The sequence below is a fragment of the Centruroides vittatus genome, unplaced genomic scaffold (genome assembly GCF_030686945.1).
Source record: "Centruroides vittatus isolate TY-2023 unplaced genomic scaffold, ASM3068694v2 contig_165, whole genome shotgun sequence".
Classification (NCBI taxonomy): domain Eukaryota; kingdom Metazoa; phylum Arthropoda; class Arachnida; order Scorpiones; family Buthidae; genus Centruroides; species Centruroides vittatus.
Window position 1 is genome coordinate 410,124 of NW_027121000.1, and position 22,692 is coordinate 432,815.

General features: G+C 29.6%; 2 protein-coding genes across 2 annotated transcripts in view; one reads left to right on the plus strand and one right to left on the minus strand.

Annotated features, from left to right (window-relative positions):
* LOC136968871 (transcription factor E3-like) overlaps positions 1–22,692 on the minus strand; it is a 77,400-nt gene that overhangs the window by 25,372 nt on the left and 29,336 nt on the right. The window contains exons 2-4 of the mRNA XM_067262924.1: positions 18,815–18,906; positions 5,432–5,638; positions 26–268 (exon numbers count right to left, since the gene is read on the minus strand). Coding sequence (XP_067119025.1) covers positions 26–268; positions 5,432–5,632 — 444 coding nt within the window. The 5' untranslated portion in view covers positions 5,633–5,638; positions 18,815–18,906. The remainder of the gene's footprint in view (positions 1–25; positions 269–5,431; positions 5,639–18,814; positions 18,907–22,692) is intronic.
* Positions 14,886–22,692, plus strand: part of LOC136968865 (putative leucine-rich repeat-containing protein DDB_G0290503) — a 31,134-nt gene continuing 23,327 nt past the window's right edge. The window contains exons 1-4 of the mRNA XM_067262916.1: positions 14,886–14,990; positions 17,895–17,981; positions 18,840–19,085; positions 19,178–19,864. Of these exons, the coding sequence (XP_067119017.1) occupies positions 14,970–14,990; positions 17,895–17,981; positions 18,840–19,085; positions 19,178–19,864 (1,041 nt within the window). The 5' untranslated portion in view covers positions 14,886–14,969. The remainder of the gene's footprint in view (positions 14,991–17,894; positions 17,982–18,839; positions 19,086–19,177; positions 19,865–22,692) is intronic.

Genomic DNA, 22,692 nt, shown 5'->3' on the forward strand with positions numbered 1-22,692 from the left:
AATTATTTTAATTACAATGACTAACCTCTGATGGACTAGTTGCTGCAGAACTACTAGGTGCTACAGATAATGGACTGTTTGGAGTTGGTTCATGTTTATTTTGCAATTGAATAGGAGATACAGGTACAACTTGTGGGCTACTCCCTACAGCAGAATCTTGAAGACTCTTACCACTTGCTCCATGGGTATTACTAAGATATTGATGAACTTGCCGTTTCTGACTTTGTATAACATGATATTGTGTTGGATTTTCCAATCTACTCTGAACCTAAAATATAAAATTCAGTATTATTAAAAACATCACTTTACAATGTAAAATAGAATAAAATATCATTTGGCTGTTTTTAAAACAATATCTGCATTCTGCCATTACATTCATCTTTCACAGAAAAAAGAAATATATTTTTATAAAAAATAAAGAAATATATTTTTTTTCTGTGAATCCATATTTGTCCTGGCAACTTTATTTAATTCATCTTTCATGTTGACGATTTCTATATTATCAACAGTATTTAATACAAGAAGAGTTGAGTAAATTGCTACGTAGTCAAAAAATACATAACAACTATGAGCTAGTTTCATATTCATAGTAGAATAGCATTTTTTTTCACATTAACATCATTATCACTTTAGTATTTCTATACATATGACTAATCCTCGGATTTTTATGTAATTGTATGTTATAGCAGGGATGCAAAACCTGCGGCCTGAGGGACACACAGCCCCCTCTCAATGTTTATGCAGCCCACGGAAGGTACAGGCCAAATCTGTTCTTTCAAGTGAGTCTATTACTCACTCTGTTGCAATGTGGGTCCTGTTTCTTTAATGCAGTGAAACAAACCCTTCATGTGTTAAGTCTATGGAGAACCTTTTCCACTTCATTGGATAATAAAATTATTACTTACACTCCTTTTAAGCTCAGATTGGTGCTTTCTGGCTTGAGAGACTTGGCTTTATCCAATAAAAGTAACCAAGAATCTGATGCCTGGGAAAATTGCTGCCAAAACCATGTCTACTCAAGCTCTTTCATCAAAGTGGGCTTGTAAACAAACGAACTAAAATAGCTATATTTTCTGTTTTTTAGCTCTTAATTTTTCTAATTTTCATGTTGATTGACTATGTAATAAAACTATTAATGTTTTATTTGAAACATTTAGCCGTAAAATTTTCTTGCAAAACTCACTTTGCTATGTACTAGGCAAAGAATCAAATTGAACCGATTTTTTTTATCTGTTATCTATATAAGTTTTTCTTCTCTCAAACAAGTTTGAAGTTTCTAAGTATAGAACTTTTTCCTTTCACACAGCCATTAGCACCCAACTGTTTTATGACTTTTGGAGGTCAGAAATGGAAGCAATGTTCCCTCTAATTTTTTTTTGTAGATGAGCGAAACATATAATTCTCTGAGCAAAAAAAATTTTGCTGAGCAGATTCTGAGCAAAAAATTTTTCTGAGCATATATATACAATCTTATTTTTTCCTATAAAAATTAAAATAATTAATTATAAAGTAGAGATTAAAATTCATTTTAAAACATACTTCCATACAAAATATTATCTTTTGTCAATGATTTAATGTATTTAATCGAAATATATGTAGCAATAATCATGTTGCAGACAAAGTGAGAAATAAGTAAACAATTCAAATCAGTGTGCATGCTCGCCTGCGTGGCACATAAATTCTTGTGTGTAACAACAATTTGAGCAGTGCGTGGCCGTGCAGCTTAGAGGAAACATTGAATGGGAGTGCTGAAGTTTCTAGCTAACACACTTTCTGGTTTAGATATCGAACATTTTAAGTCTAATACATAATATCATAATGATGTTTAGAACAATCAAACAGAATAAGTGATGTTAGAATGTCATTAAAATCCTTTTTCGAACCAAAAATTTTTGAAATGAAAAAACCGCTATAGAACTTTGGAATAAAAACAACGATGGAACTGAGCGAGAAGAAATTTAAACGTGCGCGCGTGGTGACATAGCGCATGCGCTATAAATTACTAAGATGTGGAGTTATAGGAGTTGTCTTAATCTGTTATATAAGTTGACCCACATAACAGGCAAATCAAGCGTGGGAGTATTGCACGAATTTAGTGCAGCGGTAAGAAAGGCCTCCCAAATAAACACGACACTCCTATCTTCTCGCTCAGTTCCATCGTTGTTTTTATTCCAAAGTTCTATAGTAGAATGTCATTTCCAGTGTTATCAGGAAGTTTCTATTTTAGAGGAAATTTTCAATTTTATGCTTTGGAAAACTTGCTTATTTGTCTAAATAGATATTAAATAACATAAAAATAAATTAAAATAATGCTGAAAAACCATGAAAATAACAATTTTTTAGCAGTTGTTTACATTTTAGATTCTGATTGGTATTCGCATTTTTCACCGGATGCTCACCCTCTGGTGTTTAAAAACAAAACTATTCTATCTGGGTCATTTAATTCATTCTTGTGTATTATCAGCAGTAAAGATGAATAGCAATAGAAAAAGCAAAGCTTTCTGTTGCGCTCCAAATTGCAATTTCAAAGCCTTACGGAAGCCTGATATAAGTTTTTGTCTATTCCCACATGAAAAACAGATGATTATTCAGAAATTGGTCGATTATATTTGAGTTTCTCTGAATTCTGAAAGAGTGGATTAGACTGTTAAGAATCGGCAGTTTCCCAATTGTCCAGCTTTACATGAACAAGTTATGCTGTCAATTTTAAAACATATTTTCTTAAAGTTTAAAATGCCAGTAATTTTGTGTGGAAAACAGGGACGGATTTAAGCATTTCGAAGCCTTAAGCTGAATGTAAGTCCCCTTACCAACCCTTCACAATTTTAGAAGTCAATCATAAAAAGAAAAGAATTAAATCAGATTATGTCTATGATTTAATACAGATATTGGAAGAAAAAGATGTGAGGTTTCACTAGTCTTCTGTTTTATAACTGAATTTAATTAAATTTTTATACCCATTCCATTAAAAATCTTTTTTAAAATTGGTTTTATCAATTTTTTTAAAAAGATCTTATGTTAATTCTTAGAAAAAAATTTAATTAACTACTACACAAAATAAAAAGTAAAGTATATTTTGTCGGTTTGTAAAAAAATGTTTATTACAAAATTTGACTTCAATTTTCTTTTTTTGTACAAATGTTTGAGGCCCTAAGCAACAACCTACATAGCTTTTTACTTGTAAATCCAGCCCTGATAGGACAATGTCAAAGCTGATGTTTTTTAACACAAAGAGCACAAATATGTATAGAATGATCTCACTCATTTGTTTTGATACCATGTAATGATGTGTCCCACTAGCAGTAATTGTTCTCCTTCTATAAAATTTCTCGATAAACAGCTACACGCAGCATATATCATTATATCAGACAGTAATATATGATTAATTTTACATTACTAGTTACAAGCAACCCAGATAAAGTAGCCATTTTGTAAAAATGTAGCACCTTCTATAGTTCATGAATAATAGTTCTCTCATAGTTTGCGAATAGTCAAAAAGGATGAGGGACTTCCCAAGAAATTTGAATCAGTCTTTTCTGAAAAGACATTTATTCGTCAATCTAATGTCATTCAAAATAGAAAAAACCAATCAGAGCTCAAAAAGGATGTACAAAAACTATTACAACCAATTATTTACAACAATGTCTCTCCATAGACTAACAATAAAAAAAAATTTTTTGCACTAAAATTTTCAATTATTATGTTGGACCAAGAAAATTAATAGTTGGAATACAGTCATATGACTAAAAGGAAGCCAACTGCACTAAAAAGTTTTGGATTTAATAATTATTTCAGGCCATTGATATAATGTCGCTTAAAGAACATAAAATGCAACTTGAAATGTCACGGCAATAGTTCTTGTAAAAATAAATAACTCTGAAACATTCTTGATTCCCATAAAAAAAAGTCTGATTTATTAATATTATTATTAATATTTATCATATTTTGCTTCCCATTAAGTCCAGGCCTGGTACTTGATTTGAACCATATATTGTGTAATCCCACCTTTTGTGTCATGCAGTATGTTACATGCTAATTGTCTCTACGATTACTTCAAAAAGTGTTTCATGAAGATAAATTTGCCATTTTGCTGACAAATTTATCAGCTACTATTAAACTCATTCAATGTAATTGCTTCAACTAATAGACTTGCTTGGTGATTCATCTAAGTGAGTAAAAGTTGAAGACCAGGCTACTTTTGTCACTACTTGGTCAAAGTTTACTCTCTGACTAGAAAACTCACTCCGTGTAATCATGCGCAGTGAGTGACACAGCAAAATGCCTACATCTCATCTTTTACTTTAACATTTACACAATCAGAATGTTTTGTTCTTTAATAGAGCATATTGTTCATAAATAACTAAATAATTAATCTGTAAATTTTTTGGTCCGATGGAGAATTAGTTTTATAAAAGTTAAAAACAAAGTCTGCCCAAAAGGGACCACCTTTTATTTTTCTTGCATTCCAGACAAACACATTCTTGCCAACTGACCTTTCTCTGTAGGCTACTCATTGCCAGAAGTTTAAAAAATGTCCTTTTGAAAAACACAAATTACATCTAATTAAAATTACAAAGTAATTTCTAAAAAGGAACTGGTGACATACAGACTCGTTGCTTTCATCCATCCATACTTTCGTTGGGGTTGTTGCTGCTTTTACCTATTCAAAAGAGGAGCTGGATAATGTAGATTTTAGGAAAGATTTTAGCTTTCCTAAAATCTACATTTTTCCAGCACTTCTTTACTTTGTAATTTTAATTAGATGTAATTTGTGTTTTTTAAAAGGACATTTTTTTAAACTTCTGGCAACAAGTAGCGTACAGAGAAAGGTCAGTTGGCAAGAATGTTTTTGTCTGGAATGCAAAAAAAATAAAAGATGGTCCCTTTTGGGCAGACTTTGTTTTTAACTTTTATAAATAATTAATAATAATATTAGTTTCACTTTCTTAACATTTCATATTTCAATAAATCAGGATCAATTAGAACAGAAAGGAGTAGCAGTGTTACAAGTAGAGATTCTTGTAACTTAAAAGTCACTATCACAGATTCTTTTTCTTTGGTTACTATAGTTTGGATTAAAATTTGAAAGATATATAAATTATTTTTGCTAAGAATGTCATTATTTTTGAATTAATTTTGGAAAACTGCCAATTATGCCATTTAAATGGGGTTTAAAAAATATCACTATACAGAACCATTGCAACACTATGTACTGTACCATAAGCAAATTGCAAGCAAATTTACTAGCTCATTGGTACTCATTGTGCATATGCAAATTCATCCACTCTTTCATAAACTTTGCACATAATAATCAATTAAAGCTAGCTTTCAACATTCAAACTATTATTTTTTATTTTTTTATCATATGTATATTAACTGCTAATTTGGCAAATAAAAACTAATTTAAAATAAATTATTATAATTATTATACCTGTAAAACTTGACGAGGTAATTTCACTATGGCTGCAGATGGCACACTAATTGCTGATGATGAACTGGAAGGAGCAGAACATGAAAAAAGTCTTTGTTCAATTAATAATTGTTTTTGTTCAGCTTCTTTCTTTTCTTGTTCTTGAGTCTGTTCTCTTTGCAGCTGTTGTTTAAGATTAGTACGACTTATCATCGTGTTCATATTTATCTATAAGAATATAAAATCAAATTCCAATATATGTAAAGATTTTGACACACTAATATATCAAATATAGTAATTAAAGATCAGAGATCAAAGGTGATTAAAAATTATGTTTCAATTTAATATAGTAATACGAGCCATTTATTTTGAAAGAGGGACAAGTCCATTTTTGAAAAAATGAAGATTATGATAACAACAGTAAAACTTAATATGATATTTTTATCTGCAAACAATCTATAGTCAAAATAATTCAAAATTCTTAACATTTCAACAATGGAAGTTCTGATGATTCATAGTATTGCAAACATGTTTATTCTGAAAGTGACACAAGTCCATCTTGGATCAAAATTAGTTTTAGCTGAATACTTTACATATACAATAATTACAACCTTTAAAAACCTTAAATTTCCAATAAATAACTTTAATAGACAAACGTTTTTGATCTATTACTAAGATCATCTTCAGGTCACTTTAATGTTCCAATTTTGGAATATAAAAAAAAAAAACAATCTTAGAACTTTAAAGTGAATCTCAGACGATCTTAGTAATAGATCAAAAATTATTTACTACAATTTTGAGATTTTTAAAGGTGTGTAATTATCATTTATACATATCCAATTTGTCTAGAAGTTAAAAGTAATACTTTATATATAATTTAGTAATGGTAAAATTAGTTATATATATATAAATATGTATATATATACACATACACTGAATCAGATTTGCACAAAATGTACTATATAAAATGTCAATGGAACAAAATGTTATCACCAAAATGAGGAAAAATCAAACAATTTTATAAATATAAAATTGGCTTCTTTGAATAGAAAAAACTAGGCTAATTACATCAGAAAAATATAATGACATGGATTTATTATCATATATTCCTCTTGTTCATCAAGACTACTTCAAACTGCTAAATTATAAATAAAATTCAAAATATAAATATAAAGGCAGCAAAAATTATTAGCAAACAAAAATATATAATTTTAATGTTTTACTTTTATTTTTCATCAAATAAATAAATATTTAAATAAAATATCCTAGTATTTTGTTGTTGTTATTAAAAATAAGGCTGATTAAAAATATTAGCCATTTAATTAATGTTTACAATAATTCATTAATTTTGGAAGTGTGGAAGTCCATCTGGATATATCGAAAATCTTTATTTTCTTCAGCCATCATCAATAAACACTACTGGATAATAAATTTACACTATCTAATACCACAAAATACATAAGTTGTCTACTAGTGCTTACCAATTTTTTAAAATTTATTGAAATGCAAATCCTTAAATATATTGCAATAATAAAAAACAGACTTGCCCCATTTTCATAATAAATGGTTCATATTATTATTAAATTGGCTACTAGTTATTATATAATTGATAACATGTTAAACTAAATAACTAAGATATATTATATGGAACTAATATGTTGTTATATGATTGTGATTGGTTAATAATTGAAACACCCCATGTAACAGGTTCAATCCTATTACAATAAACATTACTTACTTACTTACTATTATATAATTGATAACATTAAATATTGTATAAATGTTATCATCATTTACTTTCAAATAAATATCCAGCAAAAGTATATAGTCAACATTTTTTAAATAGAAAATTATTTCTAACTTTCAATTAATTCTATTCTTGGTTTAACTCTTAAAAATAAATATCAAATAATAATAATATGTTAAAAACTGGAAAAATAATTACATTAAAGTCTAAAACATTAAATGTCAATTTGTTTCTTTTTTTAATCTTCATAGGTAAATATGAAGTTTAAAATAGCATTCAAAAATTACAATTAATTCTTATTTCCACTAAAAATTAGCATCTAAAATATATGATTTCTATATATATTCATTAAAATGTATGAATTCCTGGAATATCAAACACAAGTATGTATTTTCTATTGTTTTCCTCATTATAATTTTCTGTCATCTTTAGCATAAATTTACAGCAATTACTCTCAGATTTTTACAGCAATCTGAAAATAATTTCAATCACATTAACTGTGAATGATTTAAATGTACTTTGTTTCATCTAGTGATGTCCTTGTCAAAACAAACCTTGTTGCCTTCATATCATTCCATGATGAAATATTTGTGATTTGTCAGCTTGCTTTGACCATGTGCAGCTATGTGTGGTACAGTGGCAATGTGCCAATGTGACTGTACAAAGCCATTTTTACTGCAATGAAATCTACTTGTAACTGTACATGATAAATGCAATGCTTAATAATTGTTATCTATAAAAGTTTATCTTTTTTAAAAATGCAGTAATTTATATTATAACAATGATTCAGTTTGCACTTGCATGAAAATTGTTTCAGCTTTTTCATATCTGAATTTCCAAACATATCCCTTTTCTATTTCACTTAAGAAACTGTGTCTTATTAATGGTTATATCAATATATTATAATCTATTTATAGGTTATAAGTATAGTAAATTTTAATAAAAATAACTTTTAAACACTAAAATCAACAAAACTTTCTTCTTTGGCAAATGGAGATGAGCAATGCCTAGTAGTTAGTGAGAAGCTTTCAGAATGACATTATATGTTTTGACAAAGTACATCCTTTGAATGAAACAGAATATACAGTAATTGTTTTACTTATTACAAAATTTAACTTAATTAGGTACTCTCTAGATAAATACGAATAAGAATATTCAATACTCAATTTCTTTTTCTAATAATATTTAAATTTAAATTAAATGCATATCATCTTTAATTTGTAAAACAAAATGCATTTTCTCTATAATAGTATTAATACTGCAATATAAAAAATGTATTATGAAAATTTAAGAGTTAATTCCTACAATGTAAAGTAACATTTTTAGACAACACACACACACACAATATATATATATATATATAAAATAAAAATTACACTAAAATTTTGAGCAAATATTCTTCAAGAATGAAATGAATTTGAAAGTGATATTTATTTCTTATAACCATTATATTACAATTAATGATAATAATGGTAATAGTAATATAAGAACTATCTCTCTCAAATTCATTACCAAAAGGTTACATATCTAGAGTGTTAGAGTTATAATGAAAATTTCAAAAAATTCAAAATAGAAATATTAACAAAAAGATAAGCAAACACTTAAGTTCAATACATAGAAGCACAAAATTTTCAATATAACAAGATGAATACTTCCATATTTTTACATATTCTCTCATAAGGTGCTCCACAAAAGTATAGAACCGCTCAAGAAATTGGTCTTTTGAGGTCAGAACATGCACTAATAGATAGAAATAGATTTTCTATATGTAATTCAGCACCTAACTTATAAAAACATAATTTTAAGAAACTTTAGCTTCTAATTCATGGTTGACTGCAGAATAGCAATGAAGTCAATTTACATACTGCCATATAACTATAGAACTGCCATCTTTCTTGCAAGTTTGAAATGTGAAAGTATTTTCTTTTCATCATGTCTCGTGGTACCCTTTACTAACAGACTTTGAGAAAGGATAAATTTTAGCTTTGAGAAGCACTGGTTTAAGTCATCAGACAGTAGTAAACAGCATCAAGCATTCTAAAAAGGTAGTTCAGCATTATTTGTCAAATCCTGAAAATTATGGACCAAAGTATAGAGGTGAACGTCCTTCAAAGCTTACCTTGCAAGATGCAGACGAACTGTTAATGCAACCTCTAATCTGCCATGTCTACATGTCAAATTTGAGACGATTTGGTTATTCAAGTACATCACAAAACTGTTCAAAGGGTTTTACACAAAACAACAACATTGTTCAGTTTCGAATGAGAAGTACTCCTCCTCTTAAGCCTGAGCACAAAGCTGCCAGACTCAATTTTGCTAGGAAAATATGGCCACTCAATGGAATAAAGTAAGTTTTTTCTTTCTTTTAGACCTATCGTGCTAGCACAAGAAGTAACAACCTTTTTGTTGTATAGGTAATCTTTTTTGAACTAAAAAACATTTAATTTGAATGAGCAAGATGGTTTAGCGTTTTACTGGCGTGATTTACGAAAAGAGCCCAAGTACTTTTCACGAAGGAAGTGTTATGGTTTGGGGTGCTTTTTCTGCATTGGGAAAATTGGATTTGGCATTTGTTACCTGTAACAACAAACAGCGCCGACTATCAACAAGTTCTGGAGAACAAATTGCTGCCATACAAACATAGATTCAGAAGAATTCCTGTTATTTTCCAACAGGACAATGCATCTATCCATGTATCACAAGGTATGAAACAGTGATTTAAAAATAAACGAATTTGCCAGTTCATTCTCCTGATTGCAACTCTATAGAAAATGTTTGGGGTTAGCCAAATTTATGAACAAAATCGTCAATATGCCAACACTGAACACTTAAAACAAGCAATTGTCACTGCTTGGAACTCCCTTGAAGCATTGATCATAAAAAGTCTTGTTGATAGCATGTCAAATCACATTTTCGATGTTATTAGCAAAGGATGTGCACAAATAAATGACTAAATTAAACTATTTTGTAGTATTTAATGCTTTTTTGCATTCATTTACTAATCTATTCTATACTTCTGTGGTGCTTAAAATCATTTTTTTTTACAATTTCTGCTGTTTGCTGCAGTATAGAAAACTATGAGTTTTGACAAATTATGTTTTTATAAATCTTGAACATAAGAAAGGTAGTTACATCATATGTGTAATTCCTAACCTTCATATAGTACATTTGCAGTGGTTCTATACTTTTGTGCAGCACCCTATTAAAGCATTTTTAAATTGATTATAACAAATTTAAAATTTAATTTTAAAATTGTTATAAACAATTTTAAATTTGAAATGTAGTAAGTCTACCTTTATTTCAAACAAAGCATTAATTCGAGAAAAACAAATTTGAAAAATTTGACAATTTTTATTTTTAATACCCTTCAAATTTTGAGGTTATTTAATTGTATGAATTACTTAAAAATAAATTTGGCTAATTGTGTAAATTAAAGAACTTGAGAAAAAAAATTATTTTTGGATAGCTTCCAAACAAATTAATAATTTCCATGCCTAAGGCCCCTTTACAATCTCTGGAAAATTGAAGGAGACTGTTATCATTAAGAGAAGATTATGTTAAAGAGCTTAAGAGTTACACAAGACAAACAAACTGAAAAGTTGAAGAAAGATCCTATGAAGGGAATGGATGCAAGGATAAAGAAAGAGATTACTAAAGGAAGCAGTTGTTCAGAAATCACAAATCATCACAGATGGAATATATAAGAAAAAATACATAATTTACAAATTCAAAAGAAGGAACAAAAATTCTATAATTTGATGTTCTAATTTGTGTTCAGTTCACCTGATGATGGTCATTTTAGATGACCATCATCAGGTTAGTGTGCTATTAAACTTGTTTATTTTTAGAAATTAAAGAAGTGTTGATACATTTTGTAACAAATTTCAGTTTTGACACTAAGTTGTAAGTAATTGTATCCTTACAGAGTTTAAGTTTCATTAAAAATTTGAATTAACAACTTAATGCAGGCTTTTCTTCAAAAATGTGTGATAACACAATGCTTGCTAGAAGCAAGACAGCCATAACACATGCTTTATTTGACAGAAACTGTCAAAAAAAGAAGAAGAATGAAAGGCAATTATATTTTATCTGTGAAAACATAATTGTGTAAAGTACTTACATGTATGAGGCCACACATTTATTTTTACTTCAAGTGCACAGGTGTAATTTTACCTTATTTTGTATCACACAATGATTGAAACCAATTGTTGAATTCATATATATTACTTATATATATTAATACAGCATATATCAATATATCTGCTTATCACAGGTTACAAAATTTATTCAAGTCAAGTGAAAATACAAAAATAACTGTTCTTTAAATCTGGCACTTTTCAAGTTATCTCGAGTCTACATATTTCTGCATTTTAAGAGGTTAAAGATAAACTAGAAAATATAAGTATAATTGTTTAAAATGTTCAAAATTATATCTATTTTAATAAAATGCAAAATTTACAATGAAACATAACAAAATGAATAAAAAAATCTTTTTGCTGACATTACTTTTGATATCAACTACATCTACAACTATACCTTAAACAATTGTTTTATTTGTGATATGCAGAAGATAAATCTGATGATCTGATAATTTCCTATAAATATAAATCAAATAGTATATTTTGATAATCTAGCAAGTCTCTTCTTCCACTCTATCAATCAGAAAAATTTATTACATAAATAAGAATAAACAGCTCTCATAAAAATGTTTTATTCTGTTGACATCATAAATTACTTCAAAATAATATTATTCAAACAACCAACCAAATTTGATGCATTATTTAAATATTGTAAAATAAGCCCACTAGAGTGCTTGTTGTATGCAATACATAAACATGTGTAATGATCATGTTTCCCTGACTTTTTGGTTAATGAGTTGTCAAGGTTGACACATCCTGTATTAGTTTGATAATAAATCTACATATAGTGAAATCCAAAGCCTTTTGTAACTCCATAGTATATGCCACCATTTTTCCAATCCATAAAGCTGCAATGCTAGTGTGTTGTGAGAATGCCTCAGTTGTGTTGTGGAAATATTAAATATTTTTTAGAATTTTGAATAAGCTCTTTTTTAAAATTTCATGTACCTTTCATCATTTTACTGCCAGCTGACTAAACAGAGATGATGTTCACTAAAATGCTGATTGCTGCAAAATTTGCAACATCAGTACACCACCCTCAAAAAGTTGCATGCATCTAAGTGTATGCCTGAGTACCAGTGACTGATAAGTAAGTTTGTCTTGGAAGTTAAACTTACCAAGACAAACTCACAATTTTACAGATATACTATAAAAATAAAAAGAATATTTGAATCAATGTATAAAAAAACTAGTATAGGTCTTTAAGCTGGTAAGCTGCAATGTTTATAGAAGCTCTAAAGAGTTAGATGGATACAACTTTTTTTGATGGGTATACTGATATTGCAAATTTTGCAACAATTAGCATTTCAGTGAATATCTACTTCTCCCTTCAGTCAGTAAAAAAATGAAAGATAAATAAAAATTTAAAAACTAGCTTATTTAAATTCTAAAAACTATTTGATATTTTAAACTTTGTCTTTATATTGTCCATGTAAACCTTGTTTATAAATAGGACTTATTATACTGGTGTAGTTTCAAATTAACAAAGGGAAGAAGTCTTAGTCAAAAATAAAACAAAAAGTAACTTTATTTCACCGGTGAAGATACTTTATGTTTTAGATCCAGATGATCTTTAGTTTTTAAATAAAATGTGAATGCAGATAGTGTTCTTGTTCTAGTATAGTAAAGTTCACTTTCATAAGCTGTTTGTTCACTCACTCACTTGACAGCTTGCCTCTACTGATCCTTATGATTAATGAAATATTTTATGCAAAAAAATTTATCAATAATTGGTTAACTAAATGTTAAGATTGAAAATGGCAGATTGTCATGCTTGCATAATCTAGTACTCTAGCCTGAAGTAATGAAAAGTACACAAGATTGCTCCCAGTACATAAATTGATTTTGTTTCCCTAAATAAAAACAAAATTTTATTTTTACAAAAATTTAACAAAAAAATGATTATATTTTCATAATAAACAAGTACAGTGTGCTTCATCTTTTAACTTTGCCTCTGGTCATTATTCCATCCACTATACACAAGTGGATAAAAACCACTGAACACATATAGTTGATTGTGGGTTCATGCCTCATCAAAGACTTGCCACAATGACTTGTGCCACATTTATTTTTACTTCAAGTGCACAGGTGTAATTTTACCTTATTTTGTATCACACAATGATTGAAACAAATTGTTGAATTCATATAATTATATTACTTATATATATTAATACAGCATATGTCAATATATCTGCTTATCACAGGTTACAAAATTTATTCAAGTCAAGTGAAAATACAAAAGTAACTGTTCTCTAAATCTGTCACTTTTCAAGTTATCTCGAGTCCACATGTTTTATGCAAATGTTTACCTTTTTACTATTTGTGTCCATATTCAAATTTGTAAATATTTTGTTGAAAGAATTTGCATCCTTCAATACAGATTTTGTAGGTTTTAACACCATCTGTGTGTTTTCTACATTTTCTGTGTGTCTGACATCTAAATAAGGGGCCAGTTTTCCACAAAAAGTCCTCATGGAAAATACACTCTTGGCAGATTATCCAAGTGCTGCATTGCCCTAGACCATCAATCCAATCAGTCGTCATTCCAATGACTTTAAAATTTGTTTATTGTCTTGAATCAAACTTCATCATTTAAATTTTCAGATTATTTCTCAGACTATACTGAAGTAAATTTTTAATTAATTAAATGTCCGGATTTGTCCTAAAGAAAGGTGGTTAAGCCACACTAATGTGTAAAGATAAATCAAAAATTAATTTTGAATTTGACTGAATAATTTATAAATTATGGAGGAAGAGATTGACCCAGAGCAAGGATCCGACTCCTGCTCTGGGCTGATAGTACTGATAGCAGCCCCCAAAAATAATTAGACACTTTAGGCTCCACAGTAGACAATTCACATGTAAGTTTATTGAATATCAAACAAGCTAATAATATAAAAAAACATTTTTAAAAGTCAATTCCTACTTAGATCAACAAAGAAAAATTTTATTTAAGTTACTTTTTATTAAATAATTACTAAGTTTGCTTTTTTTCTCCTCGCGCCCTCTGTCGGTCGGAATCGGCATATTAATTAATTAATGAATTAATATTTGAAAAAACTGTATTAACATCAAGTGTCATCCACTACAAGTTTAAAAAAATGTATTTGAACTTGAGCGGATGAATAAAAAGTATTTTATTAACAATTGAAAATTTGAACAAGATAAATAAATAAATATATATATATATATATAGGGAAAGTGTGAACTAATAGTAAGAATTGAATAAAACTTTATTATGGCAATGTACAGCATCTTCATTACAGTTCTTCAAGCAACACCAGGTGCTATGACTATTTTACAATAAAGATTATTTTATTGAATTTTTTTAAATTGGTAACATTAAATCCTAAATATTTTCTTTTATTATTATATATTTTGTCAACATGGACATTATTAACAGAACAATTATATTGGTGTTAATCATTTACACAAGAATTGAGAAAAAAGGCAATAAGGCAAACAGTAAGGCAATAATAATTGCTAAATATTTTCACTTATTTTATTGTTGAATTAACTTTTATTGTTTTGATAAATTCATTATTAGTTCTTTATTAAAACTTAAAAAATACTTTTAAGTATTTCAATTATGATAATTGTTTAGAATTTAAAACCTACAAAATCTGTATTGAAGGATGCAAATTCTTTCAACAAAATATTTACAAATTTGAATATGGACACAAGTAGTAAAAAGGTAAATAATCTTTAAGGATTTTCTTTCCATTTTACTTCTATAAATGTTTATTTTACATAACTCCATTTCAATAAATTTTACATGTTTAATTAAATATAAACATATGGTTTATATTTAGAGTTTAAATTAACTCTACCTATAGAACTAATGAGATGCTTACTAAAATGTCCAGCAACGAGTTGCTTAACTTTCCCAGCAACATTTAAAATTTTGTTGACACCATCTGTTATGATATTTAAAGATTTTTTACATTTTTAATTATTATAATATAACAAAAAGCTTAATTCTGAGAATAGGCATGGATTTTATAAAAATTGCAAATGCTAATAATGAGTAAAAACGTCATTCAAGTTCAACCCTATTCACAATATGACACACAATCCTCCTTTATCTCCCTTCTCCATCAACCTTTAACCACCAAAATTTAATAGCATCAATTCCCTAATATCCAAATCTTTTTGCAAAATTTCAGAAATTTTCAACAAAAGGCATAAGAATTATTAAGCTTCGAAGTGGGTGAACAAAATCATGCCCCCCACACATACTACCATCCATACATACAGAAAAAACTCCCTGAATTTTTTTTTTTTTTTTGCATTTCTCGACATTTCAAGTTCCCAAGTCAAAAAATGTAAAAATTTTGGGGGTCATTTTTTGACCAATTGTCATACTTTTCCTCTGTTATATATAACAGAGATAGGAAAGTAAATAGACCCAAGATGAATTTTGCATTTGTAAAAGAATAAAGTGGTGAACATGTATTAGGCTACATTAAGAAATAAAGGATTTCTAGAAAACACACAGATGGTGTTTGATGAAATAAACTTCTATAGAAGTAAAAATTTATATTTAGTCATACATGAATTTTACAAAGTTTTGCAAAGTATTCTTTTATGGATTATTAATAGAATTTCCCAAAAGTTGAGTAGGCCCTTCCCTTGTCTTTGGGCAACAATTCAAAACTTTTCAGAGTGCAGGAGACGTCGACATCAACATCAACACTCAACTCGGTATATACTGATCAGATAGTATTCCTCCAAACTTTGAAACTCTCCCTTGTAATTCCAGCCTTTTATTTTTCTGACAGAAACAATTCCTTTATAGTATTCATGAGACTGTTGGGCAGGCACTCGTTAAGTTTTGCGCCAATTTTTATTTTCAAAAGGTGAGAGTAAAGTTAGAGAGTGGGCAGAAGATGTCTGATGTTGCTGGGCAGTATGGCATGAACAGGTCTACAGTAGGCTGCAGTTCAATCTTATCTAAGAAAGATACAGTATAATCAAGAAGACTCAATCAGCTAAAGAATTACAAAAATCACATCTGAGAAATAAAGAACATTGAATAGCTCATAATGGAACCTGAAACTGATCTGAGGATAGAAGAACACCAAGAACTCTTGAATAAAGAAACTCAGTGAAATATGTTTTCTTCTGAAAAAGAGGATTAATGCCGATATCTGCTATTAAACATCTTTTGAAGAAGTGGGAGGATGTCAGAACAACGATCTTAGAATGGCATCTAAACCAGGTTAATGTTAATAGGACTTAGGGATCTCTACAATTACATTGCTGTTAATTACTTCTGAAAAATCCTGAAAATGAAAGGAAAGTAATCGACATTAGACAGATTCTTTAACTCCCACAAACAGAAAAAACATAACTAATAAAAATGCAAGACTGTGTATATATGTATTTTTATTATTACATATAAATAAACATAGTAAGAAAGTATATATTTTTTATTTTTGGGTGTCTTCAAAACAAATTAATCAAATTCCCATAAAAACCTACGGTAAATCAATAATCAGTTAATGAACAATTTGGATAGTGAACAAAATCATGGAACAGATTATGTTCGTTAACCAATCACCCACTGTACTAGCTAAAGTGCTTTTTTACAACTTTCTAAATACAGTGGATTTACTTACAAGCTTAAAAACATTTTTTTTAATGTAACAGTAATCTACAAAATTTTGCTTTTCTTCTGTTAAACTGCTATAATAGAATGCTTCATATAGTATTTTTGGCACTGATTTCAAATCCTTTTTTGCCCACCAGTGGCTGAATGGATTAAGCCACTAAACAAAATCATGGGATAGAGCTTAACCAACAGGCTGGCCTTGTAGTTTTCCCGATTTTCTTCACTTAAAGAAAAGTCATATTCTACTACAAAACCAAATTGAAGTGAGGTTAATACAATTATACCAGAATTTTTATTAACTTAACATTTGATTGACATCTCAATCTATCAGATTTAGTTGAATTTACTAACACTGACAGATTGAAATGCAGTGTGAAAAAAAAACTCCGACAGGCCACAGATTGGCCAGGCCTGGTTTACAAAGAAAATTTAGTTCATGAATAAAGTAAAATGTACATTTTCCCTCCCAAATCTATCATTGAAAGAATTTATCGGTGTATCAAAGAAAAATTAAGATTTAAAAAAAATAGCTTTTTCTTTTGAAAATAAATCTGAATTTTCATTTCTTGATAATTTAGAATGTCATAACAAAAAGTTTTGCTTTCTTATTAGTTTTGTTGAAACCGTGTCTTCTATTTCTTGTTTTGTTTGATGACATCAAACAAAAAAGTTTGCTTTCTATCGATTTACCTTATTTTATTTATGTTTAAATATTTTCACCAGGGAAATAACTTATTCTGTCAAATAATAAATGAAAATATTCTTTATTTTTCAATTTGAAAATAGCACTCATGTAAATTATTTGATATTAATGTATTCAGAATTAACAATATTTTTTATTTTGTTCATGAATTTTATAACACTTAAAAGTAGTGTATCATCAGAATAAATCTTAATAGTCAATTTTATAAAAATATGTATGTATGTATAAACAAAATTTAGTTTTAAATAATGAAATGATTAATATTTTTCTAATTTATATAGAAAATAAAACATAACAGTTACAAATTTACATATTTTCTGAAGAAATTTTGTTGCAGTAGATCTACGAGGGCAACTTCTCAGCAATCAGTATGTATCAAATAATTTATAAATATTCTCAATTCTCAAGAATAATATTAGTGATTCCATATTAATAGGTACTGTACATCAAACTTAATCTCAAAATTGTACTTGTTAATTAGTAAGAATTTAGTGAATAAGATTTACATACTGTAAGTAATCCAAAAATAATACAAATACCATCAAAAAATAAATGTAAAGTATAAATATTCCTAGATGGGCCTTTCTTACTGAAATAGAATCACTAATAACTTTTCTAATGTTACAATATTTAAGAATTAGATGAATGATAGAGAGATTAATACAATTAACCTCTCTATCATTCATCATTAAAATAATAATTGCACAATTCAATTTTTTCTATTTAAATTAATACTTAATCAGGTAAATTTTCATGTTTCGATGATAATCAGTGTGTTGTTTCATAAACACTTAACTGACAATTCTTCATATAACTAGTAATATGAAATTTTCAGGACTTACATGTCACTAAAGATAAATATATTTACTTTTGTTGTTTTGACATTTTAGTTCCAATTGATTTTTTTGTCACCTACCAGATAATCCAAAATGAATAATATAATCAGAAGTAACAGTCATGTTACTTCTGATATAGTAACAATAGAGCAATTTCATGATATTTATTAAACATCATGTCTTTTTCTCTAAAAGTCAACTGTCTATTCTTGAATAATTTGTATAATATCATGTTTAGTTCTCAAATTATTTTCTTTTTCATTTTTACTCTTATAGATTAACAAAATATATAAAACACTGTATCTAATATAAAATAGATATTATAGAAGTTTATTATAAAAAATTTAATGATTTAAAAAGCTTACTAGAAAATCTTTTATTTTCAACTAGATGAATGTAGATAATGCATCCAACAGTTTTGAATGTATTCCAGTTCGAAAGACGTGGACTATTAAACCTGAAATGATGAGAAGGACAAGGTCACAGTCATCTATTCAAAATAAAACAAATTGTTCTTTGAACACTTCTTGTTTTAAAATTAATCATATAAACAAATCAAACAAGAATGTTAATTTTGTTAGAGATTTAAGAAACAATCCTATTTCATCTCACAAGAAATATCCAATTTATAAACAGGTCTGAAAAATGCAAATATTGATTATATGCTATTGTATTAATTCTTACTATTTATTATAAATTAATTATATATTTTTAAATTTTATTTTCAGAATAATTTGAAAGTTGCAGATGAAAGTAGATCCAAAAACAATTCTCCAAATAGAAAGTTACCACATATAGAGTATTTAGATTTAAAGAATTTTGATATTCAAACTATGGACACAAACAGTGTAGAAAGTCACATACCCTCATTTGATTGTCTGATGAAAAATAAGAAAAAACATCAAAAAGTCAAAAGTATAAGGCAATCATTTGAAAATTTCTCAGAAATACCATTTGCTTTTGATGACTCCAATGAAGAAACTTCTAAGAACAATAAACATAATGTATATCATGCATTTGATAACAAGTCAAATGCTAAAATTCGGAAGAAACTTTGGAAAGATTTATATAAAACTTTAAGAAAATTATTTGTTTTGGAAGAAACAACAAGTCAGATATCAGATGATATAAAAAAAGAAATGTTAACATTGCTTGTAAAAAGCACAAATAATGAAGTTCTTGGTAGAGAAAAAGTAAATATTTCTACTGAATCTAAAACATTATCTAAGAACAAAGTAAGAAGACATGACAGTTTGAAAGATGACAATTTCATGACTAAAAATGTTTCTCTGTCATTTGAAAATGCAAATTCTGAAGAAGAAAGTAATAATGATCAATTATCAGAAAACTGGATAGAGCAACATGCAGATGATAATATAAAAGCTGAACAGAAAAAATCTCAAGCTAACATTAAGGTAAACAATTAATTCCTTTAAACTTTAAGAATACAGATATGTTCATTTTATAAACATTGTCAATAATGAACTTATGGAAGGAATTTATTATTACAAAGTTTCTGCAAATAATATGAAGTTCATTAAAACTAAAGAACATTAAAAATTCTTGAGAATTTCATATTCATCAAATATGAAATAATTATTTATAATTACAATTATTGTAAAATGCAAGTATTTTAATTATAAAATATTTTGTAAATAATAGAATCCTAATTCCTCACAGTAATAGGCATATTTTGCCACAGTAGATTTGTCAGACAGATAAGCAAGTTTTATTTTAACTTCTTTTTCCTTTTCTATCATGGATTCAGCCAGGTCTATAATGAGAACAGTCAGGTGGTGAGGGATGGGAACCAACCTATCTGGAACAGACCACTCCCACAAATTCCTGGGGCCGTCTTGCTTCAATTTGATCCAAGATCTTGCAGAGAGGTAGGCTGATGTCTTGACCACCTCAGCCATCTGATAACCGAGCTAAATATCTAACAAACTTATATTTTAATCTATTATATAATATCTCAACTTTATTAATGTTCTTGAAACCGTGTTGGTATTTTTTCCTTTGTTAAATTGTTGAAGAAGTTAAATTATTTTGACCCAATTATATTTTGAATATTTTTGAATCATTCCTTTATTATCCCTGCTCTAAATAAGTACTCCATTTTTCTGAATGAGCCAGACTAATTGATCAGAGTATAAAACAAACTTCACTCATGACTACCGGTACATATAAAGTCTAATCCAGCAACTTCAACCTTTAAATTTCCGGTACAAACAACAAAAATTAACAGAAAAAACTAACGTTTTCGAATCTCCATCGAGATCTTCTTCAGGTTCGTTAATGGAATGTCATGAGAATAGAACTCTTTTGAAGTTCAAAAAATTGAACATCTCCAGCGTGCGATGACGATGCAAAACATAAGATTGATATAATAGACCTGAGTCTACTAACGTAACGTCGCAAAATATCAATGCAGGAAATAAAACCATGTCTACCATCGTGGATTGACCTCCGAGATGTATCGCCACGCGTACGATAAAACGTTGCTGTCTTTGTAATTAATGCATTTCCCCGATTTGGTAGCTCTGTAAATCTCCAGGGTCTCCAATGCCCTAATGTGGTCCGTTTTGAACGACTTCTTAATGAGGGTGGCGTTATCGAAGTCCGCTTTTACATCGGGGTCCGTGGCATACGTCGACAGGGCGGTGGTGTGCCTTTTTTTGGCAACGTCATTCTTATGTTCAGAAACCCTTTTTTGGAGGGATCTCTTGGTAGAACCAATATATACTAGGTCCCTTTGGAATCTGTGGTCTCTTAACGGGATACTATAAACGCCCGGTGCCCTTAAAATGCTCGGTTTGTCCTTGGTGTTTCTGAGAAGCGAATAGATAGATGGCGTTCTCGTGTACGCTAACTTGGTGCCCTTCCTTAGCGCTATTTCCCTGTACAAGGAATGGAGGTCTTTGTTGTATAGTACAACCGTGTGCTGGTCGGGGCTCGAGTTAGGATCACTTCGCCCTGCGGAGGTGTGATGCGCTGTGTTTATATTACAACACTTATGAGCTAAATTGCGGATAAGGCTACTTTTGTATCCATGGCTAGTGGCAATGTCTTCAATGTGTTTTAGCTCTGCGATCGTGTCTTCCCTTTTAGTATTATGGGTGAATGCCCTATTTACTAACGCCCTGAACGCCGCAATTTTATAAGGGTACGGATCCTCCGACCCAGCGGGTATGTGCATAGGTAGGTAGCCGGGTTTGTAGTACACCCGCGTCTCAATATTGTTTATATCGAGCTGAATGGAGACGTCTAAAAAATGCACTCTGGTGTCCGATATTTGATCAAGCTTGAGCATTAGACCAAACGGGTTGTTATTTACGATGTGCAAAAAATCATCAACCTTCGGCTTGCCCTTCCATATGATAATCACGTCATCCACGTATCTACGGTACAAAATAATGTCAGGTGTAAACATGGGAACGACATCCCTCTCTAATTGCCGTATAACCAACTCACATAGGTCGCCCGAAATTGGGCTCCCCATGGGTACCCCCCTTTTTTGTAGATATGTGGTATTGCCGAACCTAAACAGCGAATTGCTTGCGGTGTGCCAGAAGACTATATTTGGCCAGCAAGACGTCCCTGAGGGCGCAAAAGCAAGGCTGGAGTTTGATGGATGGATACAGAGCCTGAAAATCAAGCACCGTGAGGTGAGCGCTCTCTGTTAGCTGTGTATGTTTCAACGCGTCGACCAGCTCTCTGGAGTTCTTCACCGTTAAAGCATACTGTTCTAGATGTCCAGCCAATATGCAGTGTAATTTGTTCTCTAGAATTCTAGTGGGGGCTCTAGCTTTATCCAGTATTGGTCTGAAGGCCGGCGTAGGCTTGTGCGTTTTCGCAAAAGCAAAGAGCCTGGGCGTATCCGGTGACGCATCCACCACCCTGTCCAAACCTTGCGCTTTTGCAAGGGGTGTGCTCATGAACCGTACCACCCGAGCCTGTAGCTTGTTCACATAATTAACAGTCACCTGCTCACATTCAGTATCCGCGATGTATTGCATCATCATTGTTTTGTAGGTCTCTTCCTTGAGTAGAACCAAGTTGATCAGAGTATATTTTTCTTTTCTGAACAAGAGGCTGACGTAGCTAGCAGTGGCGTGCCGTGACATTCGATGATAGGGAAGCTGTGTTTCTGTAAAAAGCCGACTTTCAGGGGCAATCAATTAATTGCGCGTCAGGGCCCGTTCATATTCGTTTGTTCGATAAGCCAGTAAAAACTGTATAC